At 40.2% G+C, this 26,347-nt stretch overlaps 1 protein-coding gene across 2 annotated transcripts in view; it reads left to right on the top strand.

Moving 5' to 3' along the window:
• Positions 1–22,445, top strand: part of HELZ (helicase with zinc finger) — a 93,123-nt gene extending 70,678 nt beyond the window's left edge. For both annotated transcript variants that reach the window (XM_075178029.1, XM_075178030.1), the window contains exons 23-31: positions 45–93; positions 1,159–1,343; positions 6,737–6,938; positions 7,807–7,883; positions 7,997–8,558; positions 10,270–10,489; positions 12,729–13,242; positions 18,529–18,775; positions 19,759–22,445. In XM_075178029.1, the coding sequence (XP_075034130.1) occupies positions 45–93; positions 1,159–1,343; positions 6,737–6,938; positions 7,807–7,883; positions 7,997–8,558; positions 10,270–10,489; positions 12,729–13,242; positions 18,529–18,775; positions 19,759–20,099 (2,397 nt within the window). In that variant the 3' untranslated portion in view covers positions 20,100–22,445. The remainder of the gene's footprint in view (positions 1–44; positions 94–1,158; positions 1,344–6,736; positions 6,939–7,806; positions 7,884–7,996; positions 8,559–10,269; positions 10,490–12,728; positions 13,243–18,528; positions 18,776–19,758) is intronic.
• Positions 22,446–26,347: the final 3,902 nt, after the last annotated feature.

The following is a 26,347-nucleotide window of genomic DNA, read 5'->3' on the forward strand; positions in this document are numbered from 1 at the left end:
TCAAAATGGCCTGTCAATTCACCGGTTGATGCTTGTATTTCCAGGGCAAAGGTCATCACAATCAGAATGAGCACTTTCAAGGCGATGGAATGGGTAAGCCTTACATTGTTGCATCATTGCTTCCCGAGTGGTCCAATATGTCCCACTATTGTGTTCTAACTGAGAGGTGGTTTGATTGTTCATTTTACTGACTTGGTTAGTTAAGGTTGGGAGAGAATGGACTAGAGAGAGGTGTGAAGGGGAGGGAGAGAGGCCTGGGGTGCACATATTGATCATATTAAAGTAGGTGTTAGATACGCTGACCAATGGAGAAATGAATGTGCTGCTTGAAACCCGGTGGCTGTCTTCCAACCACATTTACCAACATGCCCAAAAATGAGCCAGATCAGTTTTTTGATCGAAGTATTATCTGCTATTGCCGTTGTTGCATTATAACAGCCTGGTTATCTAGCTTTAGGCACAGACTATTCAGCTGGATGTTCTATGTACTTTAGGGAGACATTGCTTGTAGTTTCAGTGAAATCTATATTGTTCTGTATACACTGAACACCGATATATGTACAATTCAGGGAGAGAAGTTGTTGCATAGAATTGGAATGTTGTAGAATCCTGCAGGTATGAGGATAAAGGAGTCCAGCGGCAGCTTGTGGCTTCCAGGCTTGTGGGCGTGAATGAAGCGGGGATTTCCCTCCATGTGTTGTGGAAATATGTCAGTCTGTGAATGTATGCAACTCCATGCCTCCTTACAGTGTCTTCATACAGACCATTAGCTATGTTGTCCTATCTCTGTCATTCTGATGTCCCCTGACCTCCTGGCATGTTTACTTATACCACTGATGGCAGCAATCATATCAACCAATCAGATGCTAGCCTCCCTTATTGTAGACAAATGAAGCTAATATCTGATTGGCTGTTATGGGTTACAGTGTGTCTTTACCCAGTTATTAAATAAGCCTATGTTGTACACTAAGGGTAGTATAGTCCTAATAAACAGAAGAAAGAGGGGTCAAGGGCTGTGTAAAGTGGTGAATTCACTCCTTAAGGGGGGATTTTTGGACAGAGAAACACTATAGTATGTGGAACTGCCCTTTCATGTGACACTCCACGATATGTTGCTGTATGTTTTACTGCTCATTTCTCTCTTGTATCTTACTTTAGTTCAGCCCAACCCGTCTGTATTGATTGGCAATCCTATCAGAGCATATACCCCTCCCATGGGTCCACACGCAAATATGGGCAAATCTCCAAGTCCTGTACAGAGAATAGATCCTCACACCGGTACCAGTATCCTGTATGTACCAGCCGTCTATGGAGGCAACATGGTCATGTCCGTGCCTTTACCTGTGAGTATCACTCTTACTGTCCTTGTTGTGTTTCTATATCACTGTTTATTATCTCTGGACATATACAAGAGGGCCTGCCCCTCTGCAGGTATACTGCGGAGTCCTTCTATGATTTCACCTGCCGTATTCTGCTGAACCTGTATCCTGCCTCTCATTTATATACCATTTTGACATCGTGAGGATGCCTTCTTTTTCTTTTTTATGCTTTTATCTTTTTTTCTTTCTTTCTTGAACTAAAAAAAACCTAAATTCATGAGTACAGTCTGTGCTGGACCTCTGTAAAACCAGTTCCCAAGGCAGATGTAAATGCAGGATGTGACAATTGTAGCACTAAATTTTGTTATATAGAAACAATATTGTGGCTGGTAAATATTTGCCTGGAATCATGCGAAGAACCTTATATTCATGGCCTTATTTGAGATGCTGGTATCATAGTTTGATGTTGAAGCAGTAGCATAATGCTCTTTTTATAATAGAATTCTCTGTGCTTTAAGTAACAAGTGTACTACATGGGACAGAATGAAACCAGCCTATGGCTATAGTTATATAAAGCAAGCTCTGCATTGTATAGCAGCTGTCTTTTCTAGTGTTTTGGAAAATTATCAGTTTCACCTCCGAGTACTTGGCACACGTTTTGTTCTGCTTGTTGGAAACGTCTGTGAGGATATCATAGAGCTATGTAGAGTTTCTAACATTAACCAATTTTGTGTGGCCCACAATGCTATTACTTTGTAGGCTTACGTTGGAGGAGGCTAAAGGAATACCAACATGTATATTTACATGCGGTCTTTGTTTGAAAGTGTAGTAATATATATTAAAATGTCTTGCCATCTCCTCATTAAATAACTCCGACTAGCTTGTTTTTTTTAAATGCTATTCTTAAATGAATAAGATGTAAATCATGATTAACTTGTCTGCTGTCTTATGCCTATAATAAATTACTAATGCTGTTGCTGCTCTCCGTCCCTGAGCTTTAACTCGAGGCAGTTTATTATTGGATGATTATTTTGCATTTCCACCTTTTTATTGCTTTTCCAGTGATTGGAAGAAAACAATGTCTCTATTTGCATTACAGACACACAGATGGTAGGTTATACTTTATCCTCTAAGAGGCAGGACACTGGACAAGATCCTCACTGCTCTACCCTTATAACTCTGCTCCTCCCAAGTACTTTCCAATGACGGCCGGGTTTGTTTCCCGACCAGCTTTGTAGTCAGCTGGTGTTTGTGGAATCATCTGACCCAGACAAGTGTTTTCATCTAATGTTTTTAAGCCATAATTTTACCGGTGGGGGCTGAATTCAGATCCGTAATTCCTAGTCTCACTCTGTGTCTGACACATTGGTGTTCGTTTAGTGGTGTTTGATAGGCGTACTGGGAAACCTTCTTGTACATTTTCCCTGATCAGTGCATGTTTCTGCAACAATTCACTTGAGGCCCATCCGTCTGTCTCTCATTGCGGTATCCTCCCCTATGCCAGTGAGGAGACTTTTCTTAGTGCCTATTTGGCAGGTGGTCACAACAGTGACACATCCCAGAATGTCTTCTCCTCTCTTGGAAGTCTGGGCCCTTTTATCTGGTTCTGAGCTCCTGGACATCACTTCTCGAGGGCCAGACCACAGTGGTTTACCTTAACTCTCAAGGCTTATCTCATAGATATGCTGGCTGTTCTGTGGCCATTACACTTCACCCTTTATACCTTCTACCCCCCATCCCACCTCCAAGACTCCTCTTCTCCCCCAAAATCTACAGAAAATCTGTTTTGAATCGGTTTTGGGCTTTATCTCTCTTGACTGACCCAGATGATTGTGATATGCAGATCTGGTCAGCCACTTCATTGACCAGCCAGAGTATCTCCCTCTATCCCAATGTCCCTTGTCAGAATGTCATTGACCTTGTGTATATATTTCTGAACTAGAAGCCTCCACATTAGATGGAGTTATGTCATATTCTGTCTTACTGCTGCCTACTTAGAAAGCAGCCTCTTCTCATTGTCATAAAGTTCGTGTGCAGGCAGAAGGTTCAACCAACACTGATGGACAATACAAAAGACGTTTCTCCACTCATTATCATATAAAACATTGCAGAAATCCTGCAATGCTCCTTCTGGTGGGTTATTATGTTCTGGTCTTTTTTTTGTCAACAGCTGAGTAAAAGATATAATAATCAGATATTGCTGTTTCTCTGTATGTGTCTGTATATAATGGGATGTTCTGCAGTAGGTGGTGTCTGGCTGTACAGGGTAACAATCTATTCTATAAAGCCCATGTAGATTATTTCTCTACGGCGACATGTGTTGAATTTCTTCTCACGTCTGGTAACTGTGAGACACACACTACCGTCTAATGTGCTCTCAGTAATTTCATGCACATTGCGTTACAGGACTGATTAGATATTATTTGAACTGCCACTGACTCGAAATGACTGCACAGCCTAAAGCAAACACAGAGCACAATACCGTGGCAAATGTTTGCCGAATGTCCCTGCCTTTGTTAGAGTATTAAAGTAAAATCTCTGTTTTTATTATTATTGTGCTGTAATAAAAGCTAAGTTTTGTTCCTTCAATAAAATGACGGCGAGACTGAAGTGTAAACCTCTCCTTGACAACACCGAGTTGCTGGTCCCAGGCTTGTGTTTGCAGCGTGGCCGGTAGATTGCTTAGTTGGGGTGTGTAGCTGAGTAAGGTAACAGAAGTTGCCCAGCTCCTCATTGAGCAGAAGTTGGGCTTAAGTCATTGCTGGAGTTACAATAGTGCAGTTTGTCATCGCTACAGAATTACGGATAGTTTCTTAGGCGGGAAGAAGAGGGTCACGGCGCATCTACCTGTTGGGCTCCATAGCTGAGAACAGTGACTTTTGAAGCGTACTATTGTAACCAATCCATTTATATAGACAGCTCTATCTTATGAGAAATCCCAAGAAAGGAGAACCAGTGTATTTGTTATTGTCTGTATAGAGACTGGCAGATACATGGACTAAAAAGTGTCATAGGAAAGAGCTTCAGGTTTGGTACGTTATAGATTACTTGGACCTTGAAGGAAATCTGTTGTGAAAACATTTTTGTAGCACATATCAGAATAATGTATTGAAGTGGAAGTACTATATATTCTTTAATATGATGTAAATCATTATTTGCCCTTTTGTTTTACAGAACACCAGCTCTGCTTTGTTTATTTATAAAACCTTTTAGAAGTTGCTCGCTGAACGCTGCAATATCTGTGAATGTCTGTCCCAAGTCACTAAATTGAGTCCGTAAATAAACCTTCCTGCCAGGGTCCATGTATGATGCAGGAGACCTGTTCCTGATTTCAGATCACACATACAATTACAATATATAGACAATCTGAGCAGCGGACATCTGTGTTCTCAGTACATACAAATGAGAGGGAATGCGGATGAGCTAAGAGGAGAATTGGTGATTGAACTTGTGCATATCTCTTAATAGAATCATTGAGCACTTTCTGCTATGATGTGACATTCACTGTTACACACTCTGCTCAGTCATTAACGTCCTCAATTATTAAAGCTGTATAGATACATGTCACATACATGGCGTCTTAATTGTGTTCAGCTTTTGTTTCATTGCATTTGAAATTCCACGTTTGACAATTCCTGATCTGAGCTAATTAACTACAAAAATGCTTCTTCTTCTTTTTTTTTTTTTATTTTCTTTTTTTTAAAAAAACATAAGAATAATTGTTCAGGGCATTAGGGATAAAGGCACGGAGTGGTCCACCAGCGCAGTGTGGTTGTTCAGTAGGGCCGGATTCCATGGTGGTCCAATAGTACGATTGGTCAATAAGTGCACACGCAGAGACCGGCAATCTTATTTTACCCCCAGCTAGGAAGCCTGACCTGCATCGTTCCTCATTGTCTGTAGTCATTTTGAAACAGTTACCACTTTTTTTTGGACAACTCCTATACTACCAAAATATCTTTCTGATACACTCCTCGACGTCTGAGAGGACAGTAGCTGATAACGCAATTCTAAGACATTTACAAACATAAAATATGACATCTTACCAAAATTTCAGTGTATAATAAATTAAACTTATTTATGTATTCTACCCTGAATATTTATCTTTATTAAAGACACAGGCTACAATCGAAGTAAAGTCTTATGCACAAATGTGGATTGTGCGGGTATCTTTTGATTGCAAAAGACTGTGTGCGCCTATGTTTATGCAGCAATGTATCTGTTTCTTAGCTGCCTCGTATTACAATGTTTACAGAACTATGTCCCAACCTGGTGTATATATAGTATGTGTTGTCTGTCTCTCCTCCAATGTGGTGTCACCAGGCACAGCGAGCTTAGTCAATCCCAGACTTCATTGAGTCATCTGCTAGTATCTAACAAACTAATGCTTTCATTATTCATTTACTGGTTTACCTGAAATGTCCTCTCGCTCTAATGTAATAAATAATGTAAAATTGGGAAAGGGAAGACTATGGCATTAGTTACATCCTGACAGAGCTGCAAGTAGCACATTACAGTTGGGAATAATGTGAAGCAGTCTGTGCACACAAGAACCAGTCGTGTACAGAGAGGCGCAGTTTGTGTTACATTGAGCAATTCTGTTTGGTATTTTTGTTCTGATTGTCTGGATCCTTTAAGGAAAAATGACTGGGCTGTTGCTAGATTTCAGGGCGTGCTTTGTGATAACAAATGCTGTAGTGAGATCTTTGGATTTCTATTGTATAGCATGTAGTATAGACTGAATCATCATAACAGTGTAAAGCTGCTTCTAAAGATCCATATTATCCAGTTCCTTAGCTGCCTTTGTTTTTCAAGGAACTTGTACAGGTGCAAAATAAACACCCTAGAAAAAAACAAGGCAAAAAGCCAATCACACAAAAATGTGCACACTAAGCAGTTCTTTCCTACCATCACGTTCTGTTTCCTTTTGGGTTACATCACTACAGTGGCTCTATACCTTTATTTGTGGAGATTGTGCTACATCCATTTGGGCAGTGACTGCATCTTAGATCGTATCTGGTTATTACGAACAGCCGTCTATGATCCGGCCATTTACTTCGAGCACCAAATGGTCAGATGTCAGATTTGGACAAACCCTTATATGTACTTATAAGGTCAAATCTTACAGAGATCGGAGACTGTGTGCTGTTCCGTATTTGGTGTGCTAGCTGTGTAGAAGTGCCGTTTTATGTTTTGTTAGACAACCCTGTATGATTCCTAGTGTCAGCACCTTGTGTACTTCATCTTTATTATACCCTCAACTACAAAGCAATTGATAAACATTACAGTGTAAAAGGCGTGTTGGCATACACGTACGCTTTAACCTGCAAAAAGATTGTCTAATGTGTTTTTGTGCGCGTTTAATGCAACTGGCGCCTTACCATGCATGCCCCTGTAACCCACTCTTCTGGTTCTAGGTGCCGTGGCCACCCAATTACCAGGGCAGGTTTTCCGTTGACCCTCGACTCATGACCCACCCAATGGCCTATAATATGAACATCCTACAAGGACACGGCAGAGGATCTCCCATCCCCTTCGGGCTCGGCCATCACTCTCCGGTCAACGTCGGCCAACAAATTCCGCACACTGACAAGGATCAGCATGAAGTGAACCGCAATGGTTGGTGTCAGCAGTGCTGGATGGGTTTATAAGTGTTATCTTACAGGTTAAACGGTTTCTCCCTCAGCTGTCTGCAGGAAAAACAGACTCTGGCGTGAAGCTATGGAGTGTGTCCATGTTACCCACTTAGTTTACCCACCAAGAGGCTTAGGGCATGCTGGGACTTGTAGTTCCACAACAGCTGGCAAGCTGTATATTGATATAGTTCTATTGTTTAAATATCAGTTATTAATAATGTTCTGTAAAAGTGAAACACCTTGAGGAAAGAGATGTCAGGCATTGAGATTATTTATTCCCATGTAGGGTGTGCTATTCACGTGGGCTTTCTCTTTATAACTTACCACCAAGGATATTTCATTATAAGTTAGCCCCTTGTGCTAACAACACCAACATCATTTCTTTATAGGTTGGCCCCTTTATAACACCACCCTCTGTATGATTCCAGTGTTGGACTGTGTTTTAAGCTGGCAGCATAACGCGGTATCACAGTAATTACTAATGAACAGATAACATTGTGCATTTGCCCTGAGATGTTTCAGCCCAGTCGCTCCCAGTTTGTCGTAGTTCCAGCATCATCAGGGCTAAAGGGAGATGTAATGTATTGAGGAGGGAGTCCTACAAAGTGTCTTTATAAGAGATGACTAATATTCCAGTAAGGTTTAAAACATGTAGGACTTTACTATCATTTGATGCAATATATTTATGGCAAACTGTCTAAACGTTTTGTGGGTCCATTGACAGTCATGTGAATAAGCATTAGATATGGTGATGTAATGTATGGTTGCTGTGTACTATAGAACGTGTATACTGTCTGCAACATGGTATTCCATGTTCATGAGATTCACCTCCTCTCTGTTCAATGTACCAGGTAAAAGTGAGAACAGTCCATCAGCCGACATGAATAAGCTGCGAACTCCAGAGAAGAAATCCCTGGACTGTAAACCGGTAATGTCCTTTGGAGCTCACTGCTTTATTGCCAATGATATATAAAGATATTTATATTAAAAAATATATATATTACAGATTTTCTCTTAATTTCTGCTCTTCTTCATTTTTAGGTTGACTTGGACCCAAATGCACAAACAAGAAGTCCCGAGTCTCGAGCCAACCTTGGTTTCCCCAATCCTAAATTTCATCGTAAAGATAATCCAAATCAGAGGCCGATGAACATCCACCTGACCCCGCCACACCCGCAGTACCCCATGCCTAACCGCAGCTTCCAACACGTATCTCCGTTACAGCGACCTCCGTATACCCTGCAGCAACAGCAAAATCTTCTCTCTCAGCAGCAGAACCATCTGTCTGAACTGCAGAATCAGATACCCCCTCCCCCACAGCATAACCATTTAATGCAGCAGCCTCCACCCCAGTCCTCACAGCTCTCTCCCGCTTTCCAGCCCAATCCCAACCAGTCCTTCTTCAATAACCCTATTCCACACCGGCCCCCATCTCCCGGTGTAGATGGTATGATCCAAGAACAGCAGCAGCCACCACCACCCATGCTGCAGGACGTCGGTAACCCACTCCGCTCTGCCGCCCACCATAATCCCCTTATGTCGTCACACATCAACAACTACATTGAAGATGGGCCTCAGGCAATGGGCGCAGGAGAGGCTTTAGGTGAGTAGCGTTGGACTTGGTAAGACATGTTGGTGTAATTACATGCTTGGCATGTGGAAGTAGATAGCAGTTCATTTTTTTTAACTACAATTTTGTTACTGTTACTGTTTCTTGATTCGACTTATTGCAGTCACTTTATTAGAAAGTGTGGTGTTTAAAAAAACAAACAAAAAAAAATAGTGCTTTCCCCCGCTCCGCACATGCTATTTGAGAGGCTCTGGTTATTAAATGTTATGGCAACCTTTTAAAAGGTTTTGTTCATGATGGGAGTATGGTTCACACAACAATAATATCCCAGGAGCTGCCTCTGGAAGCTGTGTGTTTATATTCTAGGGAGAAATGACGTAATCTTGGATTTTGTAAGATTCCTACTGCATTTTATACGGCTCATAGCGTTGTTTCACTAATGGTTTTATTTTAACCTTTTTTTATTTATTGAAGCATGTAAACATTATTCTAACATCATGGTATATGTAGTATTGAAACAGTACAGCACCAGTAGTCAACAGCTTTAGATGACAGTATAACACATTGTCTGTTTCATACCGATGTATTAAAGGAGAAGGCAAATAGCAGGAGGATTTAATAGAGACAAGTGAAAAAAATAAAGGATTAAACAGCCGACTACCAGGTGCATTGGATGATAATCCTCCAAACCAATAGCGCTGTATTCATCATTAATATGTGGTGACTTTGTTTCATATATTGTAAATCTGATGCTTATTTGCCAGTGTGTGGTTTGCATGTTTCGGGGCATGTTTTGAGACACCCCTCTGCGAGTGAAGAGAATGGGCAGATCCCGTGCACACTCGCACATTTTGTACAATATAGTGTGTGTAAAGCACCTTCAAATCTGTTCTTTTGTGGAAGAAGAGAGGATCTCAATGATGCGCTCATTCTATTTGTAGAAGAGTTTTTCAGGAAGTATTTTAAAAAAAGCATGTGCGGTCTGAGCTCACATCTGGAGAAATTCTCTTCCTTGCGGCTGCAGATACGGCCAGTATAAGTTTTTTTACTAGCTTTCGAGGTATTTGTGCCTTTGAGCTGTATGCCTAGCATCGCATACTCTTGGGTTAGAGGTAGATAATTAACCAGATGGTTAGCAGCAATCCTCCAGACCCAGCCGTAGAATCGCCAGATTGGTGGACAATCCCACTAGTAACCCACATGGTTCGCCCAGTTGAGGCACCTGAAATGTGACAAACTGTGGCTTCATCCGATATTACCAGGTCTTCTATTTTAGTGTCGTCAACTTAAGTTATTAGGTTGTCAGATACTATTAAATGGTCTTTACTAGACTGTGGACCTCCGAATGGAATGTGAAGGATTTAGCCATTGGATTAAAGAGCCTCTATGGCCCATTAATGGTGGTGTATGATCATAATCTGTTGTTGTCCAGATTAGGATCATACACCACCACTAATGGATTTTCATCTTCTTTAATATTCACTCTCCTCTTACCCCCTCCTACCAGTTTTCTCCTAATGTACCAAAGTTTGTTCTAGAGGTCGGGGAATAGATTAGTATAACTTTTCATGTGGACATTCTCATACTAGCACTCCATGTAACACAGGTAAAATATTTATTTAATGTATAGAATGTAGAATACTTTGTGATTAGTAACCAATGAACATATTGCTGATGAAGCCGTCTTTCAGGTACTTCCCTGTATAGAAAATGTGCAGATCTGACCTCCTTTTTCTGTTTCCAGATCGCATGCACAGCAATGTAGCCTTGGAGACATTGAGACAACAGCAGCAGACTAGGATACAGCAATGGAACGAACATAATGCCTTTCTGAGCCAAGCCAACATACCATACCCACACCACCCACACATGCAAGCCATGGGTCTGGCTCAACAGCAGCTAGTCCGACCTAACTGGAAGATCCCTAATAGTGGAGAAGAGGAGTCTGAGACAACGTATACACGGTAATTGCCCAATTAGGGCAGAGTTGTCTGGTTCTGTTATATCGGTTTGGTCCAAACCGGATGCAAGATCTGGTCTGTGGGTAGCGAGCCGAATTATACAGTTTTCCCATGATCCTCCATTGCCGTACTGTTGTGCAATTCTAAATACAGTAGACCCCTTATGAATCGCGTATTGTTCATTTGCCCCATTTCTTAATTTGTTTATATGTTAAGTCATAATTGTTTCATTTCTATAGTAATAGCATAATTAAAAGCAATACATTACTATGACACTAACTTCCAAAACGATCTATGTTTAATTGATCGGAAATGTATAACACTGGGGAATGTATATGCTAGATATAGTTTTATGTGGCCTGTGCAGAGTATAAACCGACTTGTATGACTGTATGCACAGATTGGTGGCCAATCCCATTGGTGGCATGATTCCTGGCTGTTTTGTGGTTGCAAACCCAGTGATGTTAAACTACCTCCGTTGCCTCAGGGTTCCACCCCTAATCTGTGTGAGATGTTGATAACCTGATTCAAAACTCCAAAAACATACTGGTAGGTTAATTGGCTGCAATCAAATTGACCCTAGTTTCTCCCTCTCTGTCTGTCTGTGAGTGTGTGTCTATAGTAGGGAATTTAGACTGTAAGCTCCAATGGGGCAGGGACTGATGTGAATGAGTTCTCTGTACAGCGCTGCGGAATTAGTGGCGCTATATAAATTGATGATGATTAAGACCGGCAGTAAAGTTGTGAATGGAGCTAGAGAATTATGAAACAGACGAGAATAGCAGCTCATGAATGAATTGATAACCTATGTAGACAGAGCTAGGAACGCCATACAGAAAGCAGAAGTTAGTTAAGTCTAATGTCTTAATATTTCCATTACACTTACACAAACAGAAACTTTTAGTGTCCATTCAAAACTTAAATGTGGGTTTAAAAAGAAATTGTGAGAGGATAATTCCACAGAAACAAATAAAGTTGCACACTTACCCTGCAGGAGCAGTTAGCCAGATCCACAGGGGTCCCCATAGACACTAACAGCCTCACACTGCACACCTCTGTACATCAGTTCTGCCTGTTTATAATACCCCTAAAGTGAGTACGAGTCCCTCCTCCCATGAATAAAAAGGGGGAACTGTTCGGTTGGTAAAATGAAGGCCATAGGCGATCCGTTCATATCCTGCAGACGGTGCCTATAACATTGGAAGGATTTTATTTTATTTTTTTAAACTCCATTATCTCCACAGAGAAAAAAACTTGTTATTTTGGGTGGAGTTTTCCTTAAAGAACTCTTGTCCTTTTGTATAGTGTCGATATCACAGAGATGTTGCAGTCCTTTCTGCAAATTTTGCCTTGCTAGTTTGTAAATCTGACACATTTTTTGGATCAAACATGTTTTGTGCTAAAATCTCACTTCATAATTGTCATTGCACCTTTACAAAAGACCATTAAAATGTTTTGTTTGGAACGCTGACCCCAGGTGTGGGTAGAAAATGCAGAGAGACTACTACTTACTGCAGAGAGAATTGTTCTGGATAATAAGCAACTTGTGTAGACATGAAGGGGTTAAACAAAGGGATCTATAGGAAAAGCTTGAATAGTTGATGAGTCCAGGAATTATGTCACTGAGGCTGTTTCCTGTAGAGCATTTTATAGAAGGTTATGTCTGGATTAACGTGTAATGCTCAATCTATTGTTGTTCATTATACTGTTACTAGATATCTTTACATTCTGATTAGCGGATGGGTTGTTTGCAACAGTTTCCAGTGTATTTCAAAGCATTACGTGTGCTATAGGTATGTTACAGCACATTAGACAGATGCCTTGTTGCCTTTTTAATGGGGTTCATTGTGATTGACCTTTGTGTGTTTAATTCCCGGTGTTGGCATGGGTGTTTCAGATGTTTGTTTTTTATTGTATTTTTTGTGTGCAGTCTAGCCACAGATGTCCCCTCCATATGCTTTGTTACTTATTATCTTTTAGGACATTGCCTTTGCAATTCTTGTCCTGTGTGTATTTTTTGTTGTTGTTGCTTTTTATGATTGCAACCTGCGTTCTGTTTATCAGACAAAGGTGGATATTCCCATCTATACAGTTTACACTAAAACCATAGTCAGATATTTACACAAGACAAATACCAGTTAATTGCTGTTTTGTTGTTGTGCTTTAGTACAGATTTGCTTTTTTGAGTATGTTGTTAAAGCCAAAGTCGTCATCTTTTATCATTACTGTTTTGTCTCTTCAGGTTCCAGGATTTTCTCCGGGAACTGTCTCAGCACGACCACGGCGGTGATAGCCGAGAGCTGGCGGAGATGCCTCCTCCGCAGTCTAGGCTGTTACAGTACCGACAAGTACAACCCAGAAGCCCACCAGCACTTGCCTCCCCTTCCTCCAACCACAGTGGTCACTATCCCAACTTCAGCGAAAACAGCCGAGACATGGACATCGCCAACAGCCCTGCTTTCCCACAGCACATGGCAAATGTGTACAGCAGCCCCTACACCATGCCGTCAGAACACATGACACCCCCTCCACCAATGAAATATCTGCAGCACGATGGATCCTGGGCCTACGCCAACATACAACAAAATCCTTTAATGGGTTTGGGCTTTCATTACGGCATGCCCCCTATACAGCACAGACCACCACAAAACCCATACATCCATGTACAGAACCATCAACAATCAGCTGGTCAGGAAGCATTTCATCCACCTGCCCCCCGAGCAGTATCCGCATCATCACTCCACAATCTAGAAGAGGTAAGGGGTCCTGATGGGAGCGGTGTGTAAAATCACGTGTTGTATGGGAAATGTCTGCGTTCAACAAGACTGATCCACAGGTAACTGTGCAGTAAAGGAGGTGGTACTCATAGTAGCCAATGAAACATTTGCTTTCGTTCTGTAAAAGTGCTGGAACAGTGACAGGACTGATAGGTGGAAGCTTAAGTTCACCACACGTCTGATTCATTTAGCTCTGGGCCATTCATACTAACGGCAGAAAAAGAAATATAGGTCTGTGTCATGTTGTACGTCATTATGCTTCTGGCCTTTTCCTCATCCCACAGTGACGTAATATGGAGAAATTCTGCTCTGCATAATTATACGCATCCACTTTTACTGGATAGGACATGTTGGGCAGATTTAGTTCAGTATATAGTAATAAGTTCCCAGCTCGGTGTGAGATAACAGGACCTGAATACAAAGGGGTGTGCTAATCATTGAGACCTAGAGATGAGGACATTTCAATTTTAGAGGCAAAAGTTCTAGTGAGAACGCCCGTAGTAAACAGGTTATCAGTACACAGTGGTCCTAGTAAGGACTGAGCCCATTAGTATGTTACTGTTATTGTATACGGTATTCCCAGTAAGGACTGAGTCATTGACATGTTATCAGTACACAGTGGTGCTAGTAAGGACTGAGCCCATTAGTATGTTACTGTTATTGTATACGGTATTCCCAGTAAGGACTGAGTCATTGACATGTTATTAGTACACAATGGTCCTAGTAAGGACTGAGCCCGTTAGTATGTTACTGTTATTGTATACGGTATTCCCAGTAAGGACTGAGTCATTGACATGTAATCAGTACACAGTGGTCCTAGTAAGGACTGAGCCCATTAGTATGTTACTGTTATTGTATACGGTATTCCCAGTAAGGACTGAGTCATTGACATGTTATCAGTACACAGTGGTCCTAGTAAGGACTGAGCCCGTTAGTATGTTACTGTTATTGTATACGGTATTCCCAGTAAGGACTGAGTCATTGACATGTTATCAGTACACAGTGGTCCTAGTAAGGACTGAGCCCATTACACATGTCGGTCATTAGAAGTATTTTCTGTTTGCAGATCTAGTGGTTCTAATGACTTTGTGGACTTATAGGTATAAGCTACTTACATAATAAATGTGAGGCAGTATTTTGCAGCTCTGCAGATAATATATAAATACAAGCTTCCCTTCCTCTCATGCGTCATCCCAGTTTTAATATTAAATGAAAGAGACAGCGCCTTGCTGATGTGCCTGTCACACTGCGCTGCCTCTAACCCTTTCCTTAAAGGCCATGCCTGTAATACAGAGCGTCGCTAATGAAGCCTGTCCTCTCCTGGATTATGCAGATTCATTAAATGATTGGATATTGGCCGATACATTCGCCTTGACTGGGGAAATTGTGTGGGCAGACTCCTAACTAATCTCTCCCTTTGAAAGTGGAGATCAAAGTGCGACTTAGTGTCATGCAGACGGTAATGGAAGTTGAAGATTTGGGTCTGCTCGCTGGGGGTACTCCTTGTACTCTATAAAGCCTGAGCGTCACAGAAAGTCGTTCCCTTCTCAGTGCGTCCTGTTGTGTCGCTTTAATCTATATGCCCAAAAAAGGAACAACCTTTCCCGGTTACAGGGTATTATCTCTGATACAAACCCAACATGATTGTAGTATAATATATTCTGGGGAATGTTTGTAACCTGTAGATTGGAGGTTATTTGGCCACTGTTTCCTTGCTATATATTTGTTTTATTTGATGTCTGATCTACACAGAAAGCGGCCGTGTTTTAACTGCCATGTAAGATACTAGAACCCTTACTTAGAAATAGGATATATCTTCCCATTAATTAAATGTGTTAAATGTTCTGAGAAGGCTCTGACTTCTTTATTATGCACGTTAATTCATTGCAAAAAGAAATGCTAATTAACGTGGAAATTTCTTAAAACTGATTATCTGATTCGTATGGCCTTGGACAATTTGTGATGGGGGGAGCACGATGCCTGCTGGGGAGGGGTCCGAAGATGCCTCTCCTGCTATGCTCTCCCCATAGGATAGGGCCGCTAACGCTATTTTGAGATAAATAGGGCATTTGCGATTGAAGAGACTGGGACCGCAGCAGATCCGCTAATAGTAAATGGCATTGTCACTTTAAAATGTGTTAATTGGGGGATTTAAACCTCTCCAGAGGGTCATAAATAGACCCCTATGGCTTTTTTTTTTTTTTTTTTTTTTAAACCTATCTATAAATAATCCTTATGTCTGCACTTCAGGAGATGAGATTTCCAAATATGAAAGAGAGCTGCAGGTTGGATTGCTAGCTTTGTATCTCCGGCTACGTCGGTGCTGGGAAGCCAGCAGCTCTGGATGTGCAGTTAATCACTGTGCACATGTAAGGAACAATTTGAATACCTGTAGCTAGAATTCCTAGGGCGAAGTTTAACCCTTCACGCTTTTGTGGGATAATAATGACTGTCGTGAGTATGTGAATACCGTCAGCATCCTTCAAAGAATAAATGGTATTTAAAGGACAACTAGAAATGTTGCTTAGCAAATGTTTCCCCCATGTATCGTAAATGTAGGGTTTCCCCTGGGCTTAAATCGGGAGCTAATATCTGTCTGTATCCTGTATAGTTAACTCCCCGCTAAATAAAGGTGGTTCTTTCCTTTTAAAGGTTGTATAACCATTTTCAATCTGGCATAATGAAAGATGCATTTAAAGCTAAAGTAAAGTTTATTTGTAAGAGCTGCTGGTGTCAGTCACACTTGTAAGGAGTACAGATAGAATTTGTGTTGACTCGAACCGTGCAACCCACCAGCCTGCAGATCCACTACACAGCTCAGTGTTATGGCATATTCTCATCTACGTCCTGGAATCTCCTGGTGTGTTTTTTATTTTGTGGTTTATTTTAATCATGTTCCATTTGTAGTGTTTGATTCAAGACTATCCATGTGTTGGTTTGTAAGGCCAATTACCCACTGGTGATTTTTATTGTTTGAAATGCAATGCATGTTACATGTGCCTTTTGCTTTGTATTTCTTTTCCAATGAGTTGAAATGCAGAAATACACATACAGAAAGTCATATACCAAAAACCACTAATAAACTGAAAATAAAAGCACCCGTGGGCATGGTAACACCAGCAACAATGATTTCTAGTGTCAGGCCCGTAAACACGAAAGTAAAACACATTTTAAAGAAAACCGCCAGTGGGCATGTGGCCTTACGCTGACCGTACGGCACAGTCCAGTCTTTTAACCGAACTGCTGAACAATAGCCAACGTGTCCTTATTATATATTTAACTTAAATGTCTCTGCCTCTCAGTCTGATAATGTCACCCCGTCTCCCCTGAAAACCCAGGTGCAAACATGCCCTCGCTGCTTACATAATCGGCTTGGCGGCTGCCGTCAAGCATCTCTCATGTGTGAAAGTACGTAGAGCTACTGTCACTGCCAGGGGGGTGAACATGAAGAAATTATCACTTCAAGAAAGTTTGTTATATCTGTAGAACAAGGAAGCTCCTCGGCAACCAGCCTTTTGCATGAAGGATGATTAATTTATTGTTTGATAAATCATTCTAATCTAGCTCGTCTACATGTTCACAGAGGCTAATTGGCATTTAATTATCACTTGATGCCACCTGAGTAAATGCTGTTTTTTTAATGGTAACTTCAAAGGGAGCATACTGAATGGAAACCATTATATCTTGTTCTCTGCGATACTGTGCTGGAGATAGCCTGAGTTGCTGCCAGTCCTCTGGGCATTGAGAATAATGTGTAAGATCTCTCTAGGAAAAGGAGGAGAACATGTAGATCACACTTACCTAGATGGAGAGAATAGTATCAGAATGAGCTTGATATAAAGTGGCTGTTTCCTCTTTGGGAAAAATAGAGGTATTATGTGAAGTATTCTCATGCATTTCAATATTCCAAAATAAAACCTTTGCCTTAAGAAATTAATGATTGTTCTGTGAACATCAGGTCATTCTGTAGGGGTCAGGGAAGATGTGTAAGTTCCACACTAAACAAAACGAAATAACAAAACAAATGATCTCATGCCATTCAGATACATTTACTAATTAGAAATAAGAGTTTTTACAGCGCAGTCACAAATGGCATCTCCTGAAGAGGGGACACTGTCATGTAGCTGCCTTTGTATTTATCAGAAGAGACTTTGGGGGGGAAAAGAATTGGCTGTGTTACTGGTAAAAGTAACGCGGACTGCGAATTATTACCATTATTATGGTAGTTTCAACGCCAACTTTTTGCTTGCAGCTTTCTGAGCTGCGAGCAGAAAGCTGGGTTAAAATTACTGTAATAACGGGAACCACTTTAACGCCGCGCTAATTCGGTGGGAATTGAATTACCCCTGTGTGTGAGGTTTTTGGCTCAAAAGAAATGTGATTGTTTAGTGTTTGTGATACGGGGTAAATATATATATATATTATATATATTTTTGAGAGAGGTTTGGTAAATGAAGGACAATGTGGGTGTTTGTTAATACACCGTCTGCATGGTTTTCTGGAATGAACATGTAATGGTGTAGGCCAGTGGTTCCCAAACTTTTGCAGTTCGCGGCACCCTCAGAGTCTCCAAATTTTTTCAAGGCACCCCTCCAAAATAATTACTGAGCAGTCCTGTTTTAGAAGTAGTTGGGTCAAAAAATTGTAATAAGTATTTAGCTCACGACAGAAATACTTATTTAGTTGTATGCAAAAATGCCCCTCTGCATCCAGGCACACTGCCCCCTCTCACGCTGTCCCCCTCCTCTGCCCTCTGTCCCCCTCCTCTGCCACCATCCTCTGCGCTGCTGTCCCCCTCCTCTGCCCTCCTCCTCTGCCCTCTGTCCCTCTCACTCTGCCCTCTGTCCCTCTCACTCTGCCCTCTGTCCCTCTCACTCTGCCCTCTGTCCCTCTCACTCTGCCCTCTGTCCCTCTCACTCTGCCCCGCGCCAGGCATAGAAAAAGAGAGCAAACAGAAACTTACCAATCCCCGTGGCTCCGGGACCCAGCAGCCTCCTCTCTCCTGCAGCTGTCACTGACGTCATTCAGTGACACCTGCGGGAGAGAGGAGGCTGCTGGGTCCCGGCGCCACGCTGATTGGTAAGTTTCTGTTTTCTTTATATTTTTAGGGCTGGCCCGCTGTCACCCGTGCCGCAGCGCACAGTTTGGGAACCGCCGGTGTAGGCAATAGACGTACATCGCTGCTAAATAGGAGCTAGGTGAGACTGAATGGGAATGGTTAAATTATGTATATCTCTGAAGTGTTTTGTGCCTCTACTTTTCTAGTATGAACCTAGAGGACCTGGCAGGCCGCTGTACCAAAGACGAATCTCGGCCAGCTCAGCACATGCAGGTTCTGAAGAATTAGCTGCTTGTCAAGAAAACCTTGCTCAGTGTAAAGAAATTCAAGACCCCACTAAGCCAGCGTCATACAACTATTCATCTCCAGAGCTCTGGGTCAATGCTGCATCATCAGTCCCGTATCAGAACATTCCGTGCAACGGAGCCAACCCATCGGGAACGCCCATGTTAGGTGAGCATGGATTTGGCATTAGATTGATAGAAATTTGCGCCTTCCTGCTGTACTCGGTGAAGGCAGACGTTTAGTGATCTGATCCCAATATTCATGTGAGAGGGCAGCCTACCTAATCACCATTGACATTGCGGAGTCAATTTGTGGTCAAATATCCGCGTGGGTCTGGTTCAGAACATCTGTAACCATGGAATCAGTCAGTGCGGTACACGGTTTCCATGCTTACATATACTGATAGTCAGTTATTCCCTATAGATATGTGGAATTGCAGCATCAGTCTGTTTCTTTGGTTTCAGCAGTTGATTTCAGGTAGAGGTCCTAATCCAAGTAGCAGGAGTTACCTAGCGTAATCATTTTCAATAAGCAAAATCATTTTTTGAGTGGAGCTGAGAGCCTTTAAGATACTGGTTCTCCCACATAAAGGTATAGTGTCTGGAAATAAGATATCCATTTTATTTTTCACATTTGTATTACTTTTTGTAATGAACAATAGAAGACTGAGGTGTTGGGAGAAAAGTGAGTCTTCCCTTTTGCCTACTATAACCATAATTGTAACCTAATATGCCAGTTACTATTAAATCCAGGCTAGAGAACACCTGCATGTTTCCTTGTTGGCAAACAAGAAACAAAATTAAACGTGGCAGACTGGGTGTTTCGAGCGTCCCCCACATTCAAATGCAGAAACGTTAGTTTTTTAGGACATATAAATTTGATTTTGGGGGGTAGAGGCTCATCTTGTACAAGTAATTTAATCTAATTGACTTTACCGGTAATTACCCAAAACGGTCATGGTTTGTTCTGGGCATTATTTTGTTTTATAGAGCTTGTCACAAATTCTGTTACTGGACAGTTTGAGGCAATTCATCTGCTGTCCCATATTGTTCCCCTTCCACCACATCAGAGTTCTACTTTTCCCTCAAACGCTGTCATTTACCGCTGTGTTCAAGGCCAATGTATTAACATTTCTTTGTGATATTGTGCAGTTGCTCCACAGAAAATGTCAAAAGCTCCAGACGACCATCTGAAATCAGAGAACATGCAGATGTCAAACTCCTTCAACTACAATGTTCTGCAGCACCTCGGACAGTTCCCCCCTCTCATGTCCAACAAACAGATTGTAGAGCCCAATGGAGCCGCGGCTGTCCAGCAGAATGCAGGCGCCAACAAGCCCACCATGTCTTACGCAAGTGCCCTGCGGGCCCCTCCCAAACCCAAACCCCCACCGGAACAGGCAAAAAAAAATAGCGACCCTTTGTCTTTATTTCAGGAACTTAGCTTAGGGAGTTCATCAGGTAACAACGGCTTCTATTCCTATTTTAAGTAGATCCCCTTCTCTCTGCCTTTTTGTGTTTTTGTTTTTATACAATTTGTTTTTCTTTTCTGTCATTTTTGTAGAAAGATCTTGTTTTAGCTTTGGTTAATGAGTAAACAATAGCCTCACCTGTACTTTTAAGCTATTTTTGTTTTTCTTGTATGTGTGCATAGTGTGTGTATGTGCCTTTGTGTATGTGTCTACAAGTCTAATGCACACATTTTACAGCCCATAGTCAAATACAGCCTGTAGAAAGAAGCCAGAATTTTTCTCTCCAAACAAAAAAGATTGAGGTTTTCAATGCTCTCTATGATCAATTTCTCTTTATTTATTTTTTTATTGCTATTAATATTTTTTAAAGCAAAGTAATTAAAATGAATTTAAATCTTGGCCCTTGCGGTCACCTTTGAACAGTCATTGGAGCCTCTCGCTGCCGTTCGGTGGCAGTGAAAATACTGCTGCTGGTATTTACACATAGCCACAGACTACAGGCTAATGCTATTGGCTGTAATGTTTTTTTCTGGTGCTCCTTGCCCAATAGTGGACACATACACATTGATGCATCTGCACATTTAAAAAAAAAAAAGAAAAGAAAAAAAAAAAAGTGTGTGTGTATATTTAAAATGTGTAAATATACATCCACACATAAGTTTATAGCTTTAATGCTAAATCCGCCACTTGTTAATAAGAGCGGAGAAAAAAAACAAAGGAAAAAAAAATATTTTATCATTTTTTGCAAATTTTAATGTGGGGCAGGCTTATGACCGTTTTATGTATAACCTTTTTTATGTGTCATAAATGTTGCATTACAATTAGCAGCTTCGGCTATATATATATAAAAAAAACAAAACAAAAAAAAGCAAAAAACATAAAGTAAAAAAATAGCAAAAAAGTAAGAGAAAAATATTAAAATTTTGTCAAAGTTGTATTTAAAAAAAAAAAAAGAAAAAAAAATTGTAAGTAGTCTTTACATTTATTCAATTCACATTGGCATCAAATACTGGGTTTCTGTACCAGAAATAACCAGTAAATGTAAAAAAAAAAAAAAAAATGTATGTTATAACTGCTTTAATTTTTTCCTTTTTTCTTTTTAAACTTTTTTTTTTTCTTTTTGTTTTGTTTTTTTAAAATAATTGCAGCAACTTCTAATTTTTCAGTTTTATCAGCATTGTTTTTCTTCTAAAGGGAGATGCTGTCTTTAAATTTTTCTAGAGAACATTTATCTTTCTTTTTTGGTTCAATCTCTTTCTTTTGTTAGGGGCCTAAGAAGCAGCTGATGTTACAAGGATTCAAGTGTACCTTATTATTATTATAAATGGAAAATGGATCATACATAACAGGTTGTTGCAATAAGTGGATAATCTGCAGTCCTCATTTACCTAATCTTTGCTGATGAAATATCAGCACTTCTTGAGGCTGCATGAAATCCAGCTTGTGACGCACTCGTGCAAAATGACTACGTATAATAATATAATCGCTGTATTCAGTCCCTAAATCAGGAAGAGATTCAAATAAAAGCAGCCTTGTGTGCTTATAATTGTATTTGTACATTTTTAAAGCATTTTATTTTTTCAAATTAATCACATAATGGTACCAACCTTTTAAGGAAAGTTGCAATGAAATTTTGTATTGGTAATCATTTGATCTCTGTTAATCATAAAATTTAATAGGCGAGGAGACCAATGAGTTACAGAAAGTATTTTTTTTTTTTTTTTTGGTAGTGGCATTTACTTTGCTTGTAGACAATTGGATGTGCAAAGTATATATATATACAAAAATTTAAAGAAGGTTTTGTTTTTCTTTTGTTTTCTTTGGTTTTTTTTCCTTCTAGATTTGTGTTTGGTTTTTTTTTTCTTCCTATTTAGTTTAGCTTGGTTTGTTACACTCTACGGATACCTCTGCGAGGCAATACATAAGCGTACAACACTGCTTTAAATACAGAATAATGTGTCCACATTTTAAATGTGCGAAAACAGGAAAAAAAGTGAAAAATATATATATTAAAAAAAATAAAATAAAAAATAAAAATGATATACTTTAAAATAAAGAAACAAAATCCGTTCTGCATTTTATTTTCTGACAAGCAATGTTAAACCGCTTGTTTGTAACGTTTATTTGATAGATTTTTGTAACCAGATGATGAAAGCTGAGAATTACATTTTTAGGTATGTTGGTGCTCAGTATATTTAATAACTATTTTACAAAGAAACAACTGTGTGAATTTGGTAAAGAAAATCTTGTTTCTTTTCACTATGCATGCATAAATGTTTGTAATCTGGCTTTAACTTCTCCCATTCAGTGATATTGGAAACAAAAGACACAAAAAAAAAAAACCACAAAAAAAAAAAAAAATAATAATCAAGAAACTATTGTGCTGCTTCCAATTTTTTTTCCCCAGTACACATTTTTGGTACATTATTTGATGTTTACATTAAAATGTGACATTATTCAAGAAAACACAATCATTTTGCTGTTTTATTTGAACAGCCGCACTATACACTGTCTTTATTGTCTTGCTGGTGCAGGTGTGTTGGTCAGTGATGATGATCTACAACTGGCCAAAGTTTCTACCGGAAAGGATTTTGTCTATTAATTTGTTCTCTTTGCCCAGACGCACCTAAATGATGAGCTAGAGTCCATCGAACCTGGGCCTGCAAAATCTGTTGAAAGACCATATTTAGTCGGAACGTCACCAGTTAACAGGCCTTGTTTACTGTATAACGTTGCTGAACGGCTAGTGCTTCAACTTTACCTACTGGGCAAGCTGAACGGAAAGATTTTATTGTACATCCCTTAGTACAGCGATAGGGAACCTGGTACACTTCACGGGCCGTCTGGGCGACCCTTTAACCTTCAAAAGGGCCACACATTACCCTTAAACTCAGTTATATGTTAAAAAATTACATTTAATCAAAGAAAGAGACACCAATCTGTAATGACTTTTAAGCAAGCGTTATAGCAAATCTGTCAATAAAGCAGGAAGCAGCTGGGGGCTACTGGTAATGGAGCAAAGGGCCACATGATGCCCATCACTGTATTAGTAGATCGTAGATCCTCATCTGTTACACCCGCAGAGGTTCCACAAATTCGTCCAAGAATTTGCTCTCTGAGTCACTAGAAATTATTTCAAACATACCTGTAACTTGGAATGGGAAATCACTAGATGTGAAAGGGGGTGAAGTACAATTTCAATTTCTTTTTTTCTTTTTTTCTTTTTTTCTTTTTTTTTTTTTCACTTTAACACTACTGAGAGCTGCTGTTTAGTGTGGAATTATGTTAAGGACTGTTTGATCTGTAGAGATGTAAAGACATAACCTAGGACAGACCTTTGCCTTCAATAAGCACACGCAAGCGAAATGCTCGTCGGCGTCTTGCTGGATGCTCTTGCTGATTAATAGGGACTACAGATTAAGGCACATTGCTCCATTAAATCCAAAGTTAGTTTGGAGCGTTTAAGAGGTACTCCCCGTATTATTTAATTCAATAGAGAAAGCAGCTTTCTTTTTATTATGATTATCAAGAACCAGCAGGCTAGATAGTTATTTATACTAGGATCTGCCCATCCTCCACATCTATATAGAGACTTTCTAATACCAGACGTGGTATATGGATTGCAAGCAAGGAAATCATAATAGGAGAATATACATCCCTATCAATCATACCTACCCACTAAAATAGTACATCATTTGTGCCTATCTTAAGCTAAGTACACACTACAGAAATTTCCACCAACTTTTTATGCCGAGCGATTTTACATGCGATCGATGTTCTGATCGCTCGGTCCATGGACTGCATACACACTAGCCTTGTTTAGGACGATAAAGGGAAGAGCGGACGTCCCTTTAGCGACTTTTTACAGCCATGTTGTCGTGAGCAATGATTGTAATTTCGTACTCACTGTTGTGGATCGGTCGGAAGTTTATACACACTACACAACAAAAACGAAAATATTAAACGGTACGACCAACCAAATGAGGCGACAATAGTCCATTTGGGCAGACTTTCGACCATCGTGTCACTGCACACACTGACCTGACTATTGAACGAGCGGTCGTATGTCGGCTGATTGAGCCGATTATTGGACGAAAATCGTGTAGTTTGTACCTAGCTTAATATATGATATCCTTCATACCAATTTGAGAAAATTGGCAATTGGTGCATCCAGCTAATTTCAAATTCACGCATTGTTTGTCTCTATATGTTTACTTAGTTTAGATATTTTGCTGGTTATTTTAAATAGCATCAATAAAGTTAAGTTTAATTTATTTATGTTCCATGACATCTCAACATATAGTTTAATGAGTGAGCTCATGTGCACCTTATTGATCAACTTCTTGTCTGTCCTATGTTATGTTCTATATCAGTTTAAGGTCGCACCCCATATAACACTATAGATGGTTTTAATTTGTGCAATAGTGAATTAGTGGGTTTGTTACTCTTATCCACTGGTGCGACAGACATCCCCTTCTCCTTTTTCCATATGATACAAGATGTAAAGACAGGCAGATCCGTAATAATTGCACACGTTTGCAGTCTAGGACATTTTGAATCCAGGTACGAATAAGAGTTATTCGGGCACCATTTATAAGCCAATGATTCATCTGAACCTTTTTAAACAGGAATATATTTAGTTGGTCACCTCAGAAGATGAAACATTTAAAATCTCCAGCACAGTCAACCAATAAAAAGGACAAATTAAGATACTCTCCCACTAATAAACAAAAGGCATAAGTCTTCGTTACAACCATTTGTATAGAACAAACCATCTGCCCCTTTACATTCCTTCTGCTAATGGGATGGTCCTAATCCTATACAGGGAAAGTATCCATTGTGAGTTATGTATACATCTGTTTATTTTTACCTATAAAGATGTACCATGAAACGAGGAAGAAAACTGAATATTTTATAATAATGAAACCTCTACCCAGGCGAAGAGATAAAAACTAAATTATAGTTTAGGATGAGCTCTTCTACAGAGACCACCGATACCATGTAAATACACTAATAATCTCACTAGTCCATGGTTCTTTCCTACACTCTGCACAAAAGCAGCCTGATCATGTATGTACTGTATGTCACGGCTGCACACATATATGGCCTAATGGAGTTAATGGGGGTTGTTGTCACTTGGAATCTAAACTTGGATGTTCAGCTCGATCATTGCAGTATGAGTGGTAATGTCAAATGATTTGTTATAATTTACAGTGAACATAAAAAGTATTCACACCCTTATTGAAATTGCAGGTGTTTGGGATGTACAGCCTTAAATCAAGATAAATCATGTCAGACTTTTTCCCATCTTTAATGGGACCTGGCAATCAACAAACTTGAAGTGAAAAACAAATAGACAGTTTTAGGAAAAATAAATGAAAATACAAAAATGTACAAATCATTGTTGCATAAGTGGTCATACCCCAAACTAATTATTTTTGGAAACATATTTTGCTTTTATTATTGCAGTATATCTGTTGAATAAGTCTCTATCAACTTTGCAATTCTATCCCACTCCTCCCTTGAAAATAAAAAGTCCATCGCATTGTGTGGGGTCTCCTGTGCGCAGCCCTCTTTAGGTAATTCCTCAGGTTTTCAATGGGATTGTGGTCTGGGCTCTCACATTTCTGTAGTCATTGGTTGACTTGTGTGATTTGGATCGTTGATGATTTATTATCACAACTTTGACAAAATTGCCTTTCCTCTCCTTGCATGTACCAAGTTAATTGTCCATGCTGTTGTCCTATCCCGCCTTGATTATTGAAATCTCCTTCCCTTCCTGTCACACCTCTATCCCGTGGCAACCTTTCCTGAATGCAGTGTTGCGACTAATCTTCCTCTAGCAACATTCCTCTTCTGCTGTGCCTCTCACAGGCCTCCAATTTACCCTCTCTTATAAAGCCCTCTTTAACACTTAAGAAATGCTCTTCTACTTGGCCAATCGTCTCAGTCGATGACCTTCGTCCTTCGTCTCTCCTCCTATCTTATCACCACCTCACACTTCCATAATATGGACTTCGCGCATGCTGCTTTCCATCTGTCTGACCAGACTTGCCTACAACTTCCAATCTTTGAGGCACTCTCTCAAAACTCACCTTTTCACACTTGCCTACCCTGCTCCATCCTAAGACATCGCCCTTCTTACGCTCCACCTGCCCTTTCCACTCCTTTAACTCCACCCCTATAGTCTGTTTGCTTCTTCACCCCTCTTGAATGTTTGCTCTCATGACCATGGCCTCCTGTCTCACAACTGGAAGAAAGGTTTTCCT

This window comes from Mixophyes fleayi, chromosome 6 (assembly GCF_038048845.1).
Source record: "Mixophyes fleayi isolate aMixFle1 chromosome 6, aMixFle1.hap1, whole genome shotgun sequence".
NCBI lineage: Eukaryota > Metazoa > Chordata > Amphibia > Anura > Limnodynastidae > Mixophyes > Mixophyes fleayi.